Source organism: Melopsittacus undulatus, chromosome 2 (genome assembly GCF_012275295.1).
Source record: "Melopsittacus undulatus isolate bMelUnd1 chromosome 2, bMelUnd1.mat.Z, whole genome shotgun sequence".
Lineage (NCBI taxonomy): Eukaryota > Metazoa > Chordata > Aves > Psittaciformes > Psittaculidae > Melopsittacus > Melopsittacus undulatus.
In genome coordinates this window covers 61,072,550-61,085,061 of record NC_047528.1, presented here as the reverse complement: position 1 = coordinate 61,085,061, position 12,512 = coordinate 61,072,550, and the positions used below count along the sequence as shown (strand labels likewise).

At 41.5% G+C, this 12,512-nt stretch overlaps 1 protein-coding gene across 1 annotated transcript in view; it reads left to right on the top strand.

The window, feature by feature from the left end:
- Window positions 1–12,512, top strand: part of SH3RF3 (SH3 domain containing ring finger 3) — a 246,859-nt gene that overhangs the window by 228,580 nt on the left and 5,767 nt on the right. Inside the window, exon 10 of the mRNA XM_034074640.1 lies at window positions 6,003–6,340. Within this exon, the coding sequence (XP_033930531.1) occupies window positions 6,003–6,340 (338 nt within the window). The remainder of the gene's footprint in view (window positions 1–6,002; window positions 6,341–12,512) is intronic.

Sequence of the window (12,512 nt, the reverse complement as noted above, 5' to 3'; positions counted from 1 at the left end):
GAAATACAAAACTATCCATCCATCAGCTTCTCCCTCCATCAGACACAGAAAAAAGACAGTATCAGTGCAGCAGATAATCAGTCACTCATTCACTGTTAATCATGTTAGTGTTCCTTCTACCTTTTGCCTGTTACAAATTCAGCAGCCTCCAGGAAGCTAAATGATAGCTGAGACTCTACTTCCTCTTCAGTTCTTTTCTCCCCTTTGAGCTAGCCTTTAACTTTGTTCCAGTATTTGGAAGATCTGCTATTCCTTCTAAATTGAATATTCAAATATATTTTTAGATTCCCTCTTTATCTCTTTAAGTAGTCTCTAGAGCCTTGCTTCCGCCCCAGTTCAACAAAAGCACATGATGAAGTGCCTATGTGCTTTGCTGTACTGAGACCTGAACACTATTTCTTCTTCTCAGTTTTGTTTTCAAAACATCAAAAATACCCAATCAAGTCTAGCTAGATATTTTACTTATTTTCTCATGGCTTTAATGCTACTTATCTTCAAATTAATAACCATAAGTTTAGTATATTTGTGCATGTACACATGAATGTTACTGTCACTGGGATTTAAAAGCTAATGATACTATGATCCTAAAATCCTTTCTTTTCCTTGTCATGTAAATTTTATACTGAGATTATAATAACAGGCTTCTGGCTAGAAGCAGTTGTCTCCATTAAAAACTAAATCTTTGGAAGGTATTTCCATACAATATGTGATACAGAACTAGTTTTTCCTTAAAATCAGAAATAATTGTGTAGTAAGTAATTACTGTTGTCTTGTTTAGTATGTCATCTATGCCTCATGAGAAATAGTGGCAAACTGTAAATGATAAATACATACCCAAAGACATCCCAGACCTAAAGCTTTGCTTTGAGATGATGCTGGTTTGGGTTTTTGTGCTTTATGAATAATTACTAAAATCTCAAGTCAAATAATGTTACAGATTTTTAAGACCCAGATAGATTTTTTTTCTAAAGGATGTGATCCAGAATACCACCTACTCCTTCAATGCAAGCATCAATCAGTGGGAGCCAAGTTGGAATCAGAATAAAAATGTACTGTTCTCCAGACACTAACTTAAATGTACTGAAACCAATACTGACCAAGCTAAACAAGCAGTAAAAGTGGTGATCTGGGGGTACTGACTGACACATGAGTTCCACGTTTGTTCCCTAGGGCTCAGTGCAGCATTTAAACAGTTTTGTTTCTCTTTTCTTCATTTTTAAATGAAACCTTTTTTCTCTCTCTGGCTCTCTTATCTATTGATATAACTGGTGTTGCATGAGAAATTACCTCATTTCAATGGCTAGAGACAGTTTTTCTATCAGCTGTTGTAAGGTTTCCTCATCTATTTAATGAGCCTGGATAGGTAGAAAATTAAGTATTAGGAAATGCAGATGAATAAAACTAGAACAGAGTTTTATGTTTATTAGGGTTGTGTAAAAATAAACGAACAAACAAATAAATAAATAAAGGAATAAGATATATATTAATATAGCCAGTACATATAATTGAAATTGGTATTTGGATTATGGCATGATTATTACTTTGCAGACAGGGGACTCCGTTATCACTCAGTCATCAGCGAAGTAGCTGCATCTCATCTCTGTGCTCATCTCATCTCTGACGCTGAAAGAAGAGCTAGTTATTATCTTCAAGTGGGGATATTAATGAGGGGAAAAATCATCCCCAATTACTGTGAAGCAAAATATTTCAACATTTACATATCTGAGACTTTAATTTTTATCTAGTTCTTCATGAGTTTTTAAACTCAGACTGTATTCACTTTTCCAGACATTCCCACCATGATGTAAAGAGGGGAACTTGCACCTGTCCAAGTGCTGGCTTCCCCAGGTATATGTTCCAGGGTCACAGAAAAGATGCCTGGCCCATCCTTGTGCAGCCAGAGGCTGATTTCCACTGAGATTCTTTTGTGCTACACCATAGCACAAAACACACCATAGGAAGAGTCTCGAGCATAGGCTTTGCGAGAGAAGTAAAGAATTCTGACCTGCCTATTCTGTCTGTGTTCACAGTCTTTTTTCTTTTTTTTTTTTTTTCTTAACTAGAAACAGCATGGAATTGATTTGAAAGAGCTGATTTCACTCTTTTGCCTTTTTCGTTTTGGTGGGGTTTTTTTGTTGACAAGTTATTGATCCTTTGAAATTAATGGTTTGGAAGTTTTGACTCTGAATTTCCTAGAATAAAACCTGAGCAACACAAAGGTAATGATTTAAATTCAGTTAAACATGTGGGCAGTAACCAGGAGATGGGAGAAGTGCTGTCCATACTGTGGATGCATCCATCAACACTGATGCAAATGTCTGACCTTGGCAGGTTCAGGAGGCAGGGATGTCAAACACATTTTGCAGTCGGTTGGAAATGTAGCTACTAAACAAAGAAAACTCAATAACTAAACAGATGTTTCAGTAGATTACAGATTTCCTAGGAAACAATAAAACAGCTGTCTGTGAATGGAAAAAGTAAACCATCTATTTTTTTTTTCACTCAAAAACTTAATTCCTGAAAGTCATCAGGTATGTCTTCTGTAAACTTAACCTCTTTTCAAAACCCACAGAGTCTGTAACCGATTGGTGTAGATTTCTTTACAGCATTCATGCCCATTAATGCTTTGTTGATTTACAGTGAAACTGATGAAGAAAGGACTGTCTTGGACAGCCATATAAATAATAATTCCTTGTGAAGGATGGCTGCTATTACACTAAATATTAAATGAATTCATAATACTTGGACATTTGCAATAAATCACTACTGGAACTGCATACTAACATCCCATTCCAAATCTTTTCTTTCTTTAAAAAAAAAATACATATTAAAGCCACGGAAAAGAATGGTTGCTCCAAAGAAATGTGTAGCTTTGTAACACTGGAGTCATTAACAAATTCCAGCTGCACAAGAAGGAGTTTTAACTTAGTCCCATTTTACAGATGGAGGGAGGAGGCACAAAGGGGTTTAGGTTGAACTGCTCATCACAGGAGATTCAAACCCAATCTGTTTCTCCTGAGAGACATCACAGTAAATTATCAGCTCCTGGCAGTCCTTGTTTTGCTTGAAGTACTCTGAGCAGCATCAGCAGAGGATGTGGCAATGTGATACCAGAAGGCTGAGAGCATTTGCCAGATTCAAAGGGAGAATGAGCTGGATGTAATGTCTAATCTTCAGGCACCCTAAGTGGTTAGTATCAGTCACCTCCAAATATCTTGCCCAATGCTACAGTGGGAAGGATGGGACTCCTCAGATTTTGACTAGCAAGACTAAGCTTATTAATGGAAGTAAGTCACTTTCCCTCTTTAGAGAACAGAGATCTTAATCTCACAAGTTTAGTAAAATCCTCAGTGGACTCAGGGAGGCTACAGATCAATCCTTTTTTTCCCTTTTGTTAAAGTAGAATAAAGTAGAACACACATCAGCACGTTCATTATAGCTTCCTGGTATCTGAGGGGTAGTAGTCTGAATGTAGAAATTTATGCCAAGGTTAACCATGTAGAGTGGAAGCCATTCTTGTAAACAAAATTAAACGACTGTCAGGCTCATCTGCTTTTCAATGTGCAGATGGGTGTGAATATATTCATCTCCTTCTTTCCAAAGATTTTTGCTTCTGTGCCTTAAATGGTCCAAGTTACACAAGGTTTTTCTAATGAAAATTTGCCAAGGTATTTAAATTAGAAGCAAAAATTAGGGAAGCTGCTACCACAGAGGAATATTAATTGTTCATTATACAGGGCTTTAGTTCACATAGTTACTTTGCATGTGCAAAGCTGCCAATTAAAGAGGCTCAAAGTGCTCACTGCTGCACAATAGCCGTTTCTCCAGAGCCCCACAATGGCTATTGTATTCTGTCACTGACCTTTAGACACCTTCAAATGCATATTGACATAGTATGCTGGGATCATTAGCACTATTGTTTCATTGTGCCACAGGGAATGAAGAGTTTAGCAAATTTGTGAAGAGCTTTAAAATTTGATATAATGATGTCAGCAGAGATATTTCTTAATTAGAGAGTGAGAGAAATGCTCAAGTATTTTTCTGGTGCGTCAGGTGAATTCCAGCATGCACACCTACAGTAATTCCCACAACAGTCCCTTCCCATTGGAGAAAGATGTTTATCAAGGGCATTTGGTCTGCTTCTCTATTATTTCCAAGGGAATTTAGCTAGTATTTTTTGACCTGATGGTGCCATATGGCCAGCCTCCCTTAGCTTCCATGGATTCTGCCTCGATGAGCATCTTGGCAGGACGAATCCCTTCACCCTGTGACAAACGCCCTGTTAAACAAAGCATATAGCTGGAACTGGTGGTATGCAGGAGACTGGGACCTGGAAGTGTAATTCTCACTGTACTCTAAATCAGTGGACGTTGTCTCTGTGAGAACAACTATGCTTCATTTTAGCTCTTCTGTGTCTAAATATCTAAGGCATTTTTGTTTCCTTACCAGTCTGTGACAGATAAAAAGTGCAAACAAGAACTTTGGGAGCAAAGATATCAGATACTCCAAGTACACTTACCATAGTAAATCTAAAGCCTCTTCTAAAAGCTTATATATATTTTATTGTAGCCCTCCTATTCTTTAAAACTGCTTTGAGAAATTACTTCAGCAGTCAGCACATAAAAGAGCATCGTTTTAAACCTTACATGGGACATTTTGTCTACAGAGAATAAATACATTACTGGCTTGTATTTCCAAAGAGTTTTCCTGCTTGAAGATAGAGAGATAGTTTCTGTTCCGTAAGTATTGCAGTTGCTGCATTCATTCCTATCCCCTGGGATCCTATTATAGAACAAATTATCAAACACTGCTAAACTTCACAACCCTGAGTCTCTGAATATAGTCTTGGGTAATGGCTTGCACTTCTGACAGAAGAGGAAGACATTGAACAGGCCTCCTGCAAAACTTCTTGTGTCATTAAAGAAAACAAAGAAAAGTAATTGAAAATTTACTGCTCAGCATTGCTGGTTGCAACTCCAGCCCAGTGCTGTGCAGTGTGTACCAGAGGATGGGCAGTTTCTGCGTACAGTCCCTCTGCCCAAAAAACTTGCTAGCTTGAGAGACATAGTATCTGGTATTTGTGTGTGCTTGAGGCAAATGTGCAGCAGGATTTCTCACACTGCCATAAAGCCTACAAGGTCAGATGTGTGCCTTAGTGATGTAGACTGAATTATACCTTTTTTTTCACATTAACTGAAAGAGTGCTGTTACCTTGTTTTCATTCTTCAGTGTCAGAAACCCTTTTAGAACTCTGAAACCTCTCATGCACTGTCACTGTGATTGTCAATTGTGAATTCTTAGTCTATCTTCAAACATCAAAGTGATACCTTTACCTTAACACATGAGAAGTGACTTCTGGGATGAAGGCACGAGTAAGTACAGCTGTGTAATGCAGGATGCAAAAGGGAGCACATGAAACAAGCTATTAAAGCACTGTCTTGTGCCTCCGTTCTCCCTACAGTAAATCTACATCACGTAATAAATGAGGCAGTAATGATGGGTGCTTCTCTTGCAGTGGGCTGGGATCTGAAATCTCTCCTGAGACCCTTGTGCTTCCCAGGGGAAATTTTTAGCCATAGAGCCTGATTTCTACTTTTTGGAAAGTTTCTCTATTGAGGGACAGGATTCTCCTAGAACTGAGAGAGCAACACTTCAACTGCTGGCTTCTCTGCATGGAAAGTTTGTACTTCCTATGTACTTTTGCTGTCCCACTGTAACTGTGTTATTGCTTTAAAATAGCACATGATCACTGCCTAGGTGGATTTGAAAATTGAGATAATCTTTGCAGTATGTTAGGCCCTTACTCTGCTGAATGAGTTGAAGCCCTGTTGGGCAGGGAGGGGCTTGCATAGGAACTTCATTACCAAAAGCTCAATTCTGCATGGATCCACTTCTAGTCATGGCATTTTCAGAGGTTTTCTGCTGCACACACTGAGATTTTCCAAAAGAAAACCAGTTGGTACGTCTGCTCACTGCCAGTATTTCATTTGGTTCCTTTGCAGAAGGAAAAGAAGAGCGGGCTGCTGAAACTTCTAGCAGGAGCATCAACAAAAAAGAAGTCACGCTCCCCACCATCTGTGTCCCCCACGCACGACCCCCAGGCAGCCATCGAAGGAGTCCTGCAAGGAGCAGTGGGACCTGAGCTTTCCTCCCTCTCCAGCCATGGCAGGGCTGGCTCATGCCCTATTGAGAGTGAAATGCAGGGAGCCATGGGGCTGGAGCCTCTGCACAGGAAAACAGGATCCTTGGATTTGAATTTTTCCATCCCTTCTCCTGCCAGGCAACCCCTCTCTTCCATGGCAGCTATTCGGCCAGAGCCCAAGCCTTTGCCCCGGGAAAGGTAAGCTGCGTATCTCCTAAGCTCACATGCATCCTCAGGGAGCTTTTGGAGAAGGGCTGCAGGTTTAACTTGCTTAAGGGTTGCTGCAGAATGATTTAAAAAGTGGTGAGCAGCACCTGTTCATGACACCATACAGCCCTGGTTTAAATCTGGAGGACAGCAGTGCCTTCTCAGCCCAAAGGGTGAAAATATTGTTGGCAAAGGCCGCTTTTTAAGTGGTATCCCTATGTTTTAATAAACTTATGGAGCTGTCATGTGGTGCTTCCTGCCTGAGGGCAGCAAGGGTGATGTGTTTGCTAATCAAGGCCCTCTCTGGCCTGTTCTGCAATACCAAAGACTTTTTCAAATTCTCATTGTTTAGGATACTGCCAGCTTCAGTGACCTGTTATTAAAAATGTAGCTTGTTTCTAGAGAGGAATGCACCAGTGATTCAGGAGTTTATTGCAGCAGCCTGCTCAGCACCTTGGTGCCCAAAAAGAATAGAGTAGGAACATCAAAATACAAAAGCAGATGGAGGGAGAGATAACTGACTAGGAACAGGGGTAGAGAAAAAAGCTAGGTCTCCATGTGCAGAGTGATAATTGCCTTCAGGTAAATATTTTCTACAAGACTGCACTTTGAGGAGTGGGAAGGGAACAGATAATGCCCTGATACAATGCTATTGAAATGCTTTCCACTCAAAAAGTGATTGAGAAGAGCATGGTTTTTATGAAAGCATCAAGCGGTTTTCAAAAGGAAGTCTAGGGAACTCTCTGCAGTTGACATTTCAAATTATTTTGGCACAATAGTAAAGTTCCAGAAGTTTGAAAGAAATTATTTTCATCTGAGTGTATGAAAGAGGCTGAAAGCAATGGACTGGGCAAGTCACCTGACTCTGAATCTGTCTGGGATCATGGAGGAGAGGATGCAGGGCATAACAACGGATACTAAAGGATGGTTCATACCTTACACAGTGTTTTACTGAATGCAGGTTGAAATCTGGTTGGGAAGGTAACAACGACACTGTAACATATTTAACCTTTTCTAAGGCTGGTTATTATCTGGTTTATTACCATAGAATGTCTTCCTGAATAAACTGTACACAACAGATACAGCAGATACTAAGTGGATTGCAAAGCAACTCACTGGCATCAAATCTAACTCTAGATCAGATATCATTAGAAAAAGATTGTGTATGTGTGTAGTGTAGCTCTGCAAGAGCTGGGTGTTGCACCTGCACTGTCCAACATACAGTCTTTGCTGTTGCAGAATGGAGGTCTGAAGTGGGAGGTAGGTGATGAAGATGGCAGACTCCTTGGTATAGAGCTAATTCAGAGCACTGATAAGGAGCACACAGAGTAACAGCTTATTTCAGAAGAGCCAAATCTGAGGCAAAGTGGAGTGGCCTCCCAAAAGCAAAAGAACAATGGAAGATTTAAAACAATATACTTGCAGTGAGTGATAAAGGGCACTATGGTACATCTGGTAAAGAGCAGGCTTACAAACGGCTGGGTAGCAGTTTGTAAGAGACTGCAAACAGGACAGACATGGAAGTATTTTTACTCTAGGCTGGGCATTTTGTCTAAAAGAGATGCTGTTGTTCATGTGCAGCTATTAGACTTGAAGCAGAAGTAAATACAGGCAAGTCCTTCAGCATTGTGATGAAGGCAATGAGAGGAGACTATCACAGTAGTCTCTTATCCTTAAAATCCATGAAAAAGCAATTTAGTAAAAGAAGTGAGAAACCAGTCCCTGTTTAGGTGCACTTAATTTGGTCTACATCAGTTTAGATTAATGCTATAAGAAAAGCTAAATCAATGTAAACTAGATTTGGCACCAGTATAACTAAATCAGTGGAATGCTGCACCTTTAGTTACATGTAGCCATGAAAAGCAACTGGGAAGAACATCTCATGTCTCCAGAACTGGCTGTTGTAGTGCTGCTCTCAAAACTTTACTGTGGAGAAGCCAGAATAAGTGGCAGAATAGAACCAGAGGGACATGGGCTAGCTGTGCCTGCTTAGCTAGGCTGGAATCAGGAGTAAATAGGTTTAGACTGCAAAAACTAAGTAGATATTTCCAATTCAAAGTATTTTATGGTGGTAAGGAACTTGCTCTGATTTTAAGCATTTTAATTCTTGAGTTTTAAATCTGAAAATAAGCTATAATTGAGGTAACCCTAATTATACACAGCAGGCAAGATTTTCTAATTGATTTATGAATTAACTTCCATATCATTGGTGTATCTGCATTCCTTAACTGATCATATGGGTTTTTTTCGTGCCCATAATGGGAAATATTAATTACCTTCATGCACTAGGAAGGATAATGCTTAGTCCTGGAATAATCTGAGCAGATACATTAGACACTCGTCTCCTAGAAATTCATCCCACATCCATCTGTGCTCATTAAATCATCAAATTGCTCAGAAGTACCAAATTATATTTTTTTTAAAAGAAATTACAGTTTTCAAACCACTTGTTCTTTTCACATCTGGCAATGGAGGAACTCGCATTCAACGTCACCCAGCTCCGTATTTTGCTTGTTTGCATTTTGGTGCATTTCATCCGCACAGTAGGAGCAATTCTCTGAGAAAGAAAAGGGAGGAGAGGGAAAAAAAAAGGTTAGATAAACAGATTCAGATGCTTTCAGGATGAAACTTTAAAAAAGCTGCAAAGCATTTCAGTGCACTTAGCTGTACTTGGCTTTCTGTCTCCCAACGCCCATCTGCGCGCACAGAGACAGAGCACTGAAGGGTTGGAAGAAGCAGCACATTCCTTAATATTTACAGCATTCAAAATGAGGCTCATGCAGGCAGCAGAGTGCCGCTACTTCCCACAAAGAGATTGACTCGCAGCCCCAGCACTTGCCACATCCAGGCTACTGGTCAAACCCAAGCGGTCATGCCACTGACCATATCAGAGGTGCATTAAAAGGCTCTGATTGCTCACAGCTTGATGCTCACAATTTAAGGGGAGAATTGCCTATTCCACTGCCTGACAGTACAGCCTTTCATGGGAGTTGCAGCCAGACAGGTAGGTGAAGTGAGCTTTGCCCTCTGCTAATCTTTATGTTCTCAGTCATTTTCTGTGCACAGGGAGAGTGAAGAAAACAATTATTTCATCTTCTCCTACTTGATATTCCAAAACCTGGTTACGGATGGATGGGTTAGAAAGAAAATTGCTCCTAACTCTCCTGCCATTTGGCCTTGATATTTAACTGGTTTGCTGAGATAGTTAGTGCCCATCTGCCTTTTGGGTGTAGTTTCCCACTATCAGTTTATAAAAACACCTTCCTTCAGCTATTCTCTGCCATAAAGCATCCAGCAGTCTGAGCAGCAGAGCTGAGAAATTTCCCAGGTGGTGTCCTTGTCACGTTGTGTTGCGGTGATTGACTGTCAGGCGAACACTCCGTCACAGTGCCTGTGCCCCACACACTCTTTTCCACCTACAGCTCTATCCAGTTTCTGCTGGTGCGAGAAACAGGGCCAGTATAGGACTGCACCAAGGCCTGAGCCAGAGACATGCCCACATCCCCCTGACACTGACGGTTCACGTGAGACAGCAGTGTGCTGTCTGCCTAGCAGCACCAAAGCAAAATACTTTCCTTGCCACCCGCTTCCAGAAAATATGACTGTACATTAAGCAAAACAGGAGAGTTGAGTGTGCATGTGTGTGTGCATGAGTCATGTTCCCCTCACTGCCTGGCACTGTTCCCAGATAAGAACCTGAGTAAAACATGTCACGCATTGTTGACTCTTTTATAGTAACTGGCACTAATTCTGCCACGTTATATTCTGATAAAGCAGTTGTATCCAGACTTACTGTCACGACTGGCACATCTGTGCCATGTTTCTATGGCTTTCGTGGAACCTTTCCAGCAAGTTGTTCACAGGGAGAGTGTTGCAGAGTAAGATGGGAGCAGTGAGTTTGACCTTTAAAAATAGACCCCTCCATGTTTCTATGTCCCCTTTCTACATATCACTGCCACATTACAAATTGAGCTCCTAATTCAAGGAAGCATTCAAGCATGTGCTTAACACTCATTGACTTCAGTTTTGCTGCACACATGTATCTGCTTTGCCAAAAGGGAAAGCAAATGAAGGGCTTTTAGTTTCCTGGAAAGTGATACTAGAGAAACGACCCCAGGAATAAGTTAGTGGCATGTATGTGCATGGTTAAGTGTTTTTCTGACTAGGGGTACCTGCCTTAGGACTGAGAAACTAGTACTGACCATCTCAGAAATTGAATCCCACAATATTTCCACCAGAAGGGTAAAAGATAAAACTGAGGTTTGTTATGCAAAGACTGCTAATTCAGACACCATAATATGATGAAGTGAGTTCTGGCTTATAGCGTGCAGAGGCACTTTGCAGGTCTCTGCAATCTGCCAGTGAAAGGATGGAGAAACAGAGCTCCACCGATAAGCAAGAGCTTAATTGGGCTAGGTGCTTCATTGTCACCAATCCTATGTCCCCACACAAAACTAGCTGTGTATCCATAACACACAAGGGACCTGTTGGAGTCACAAGACTGGACTCCTGAAACCTGTCCTTAGTGCATGATACTTTGACAAACAGAAACTTGCATAAGCACCCAAATTCAAGAACTATAAATGGGACCAAATTGGAGGTTAGTACTGCAGACTTAATTCACCTTATTGTATGCTCATTTTCTGAAACTTCTCTTCTCCATCAGTGTCCTGGTTGCACATGTTTACTCAATGAACAGATAATCAGTGTTTTGTGAGGTTTTTTTCCTCAGTGTCCAGGCCTGAGCCCAGCCCCTAATTACTGATCTGTTTTGATCAATAGTGTTCAGTGCCTGTCTGTGCACACTGACAGAGAGCCTGCATGAGCAATCCAGAGCAGACAACTGACTCCTATGCAGCTAGGGTGCATAAGATGAGTCTTACTCTGGAAAGCGTGGCACAAGGCTTTGCAGCTGGAGGAGGCAGAGAAGCCCCTTCCTCCACACCTGCACTGCTCAGTGAGTTTCATGGTGTTCACCTCCTAGAGATCTTCCGACCTCTGGAGAAGATGGGGTGGCTTTGGCAGCCGCATGTTTCTTCCATGTCAGAGCCCTGACTCCTATTTATAGTAGGGCATCTTGTGCACTAAATGAGGCAGGAATCCTATGGGGAAAATAGCATGCAGTCATAAATTAAAGTTTATATTGCATGGGAGCAAAAGTGAAGTCATGGACAATTTTAGTTGCCTGTTTCTTAGTCTCAGATGCATGGGTGTGAAACAGCGCTGTTCTGGTATGTTAGGAGATTCTTTATACATCTACATACGTGACATTTTAAATCATTTTGCTTTCTTAAAGGAAATAACATCAGAACTTCCAGCATGTAACATCTGTTTGAGGTTAGGTGTCTTAGCTGCACCTTCCAGATGTCAGCAACAGTAGCAAATGGAGAGCTGGATGAGAGAGGTGTTTCTTTTGACTTGAGGACAAGTACTGTGAAGACAGGAGAGTGGGATTCCCAGGCCTTTGCTGACAGCAGAGGGAAGTGATGATGGACCCATTTCCAGCTCTCAGATAATTGCTGCTGCCATGGTCCCCATCCCATCCTCAGCCCCAGTACCAGACTCTCCTCATGCAGTCTCCTGTCCCACAGGACAGTCCCCTTGCGGATGAAGTGCCCAATTCAAGGACACCACAGCAGCCAGTAGTAGGGAAGTCCAACATCAAGTCTGTGCCCAGAGAATAAAACATGAGAGGACCCCATTGCTGGGAAAGGAAGAGAAATGCAACCTCTAAGGTCCTGCAGAGCTAGGGCATCTTGGAGCATGAATCAGCAGAGATTGTACCTTCAGTGCTCAGACAAGCCTCTGCTTTGGGGTCATTTGAATGTTTTTAACTTGGCTGAGAGCAGGTGATTTTCTAAAGGAACACCATCTTTGACATAACAGTGGGGCTACAGGATAGGTCTTTGCTCCCAGGTCTGGGGACCTTAGAACAGTGTGTGGAAGCCTTCACGTGTGTCCTGCTGGTGCTGCAAAACCCCTCATGCTGTCCCTGGAGGTGATGAGACCATTTGGGCTGAATGAGGGACCCTTTGCCTGACACAGCCAACTGCTGTGCAGAGGTTGGGCTGAAGTGGTTAACATCTGTCAGAATTACAGCTACCCAAGAGTATGGTTTACAGCAGAAAATACCAAACATTGCTAAGAACAGGCAAAGGTGGCC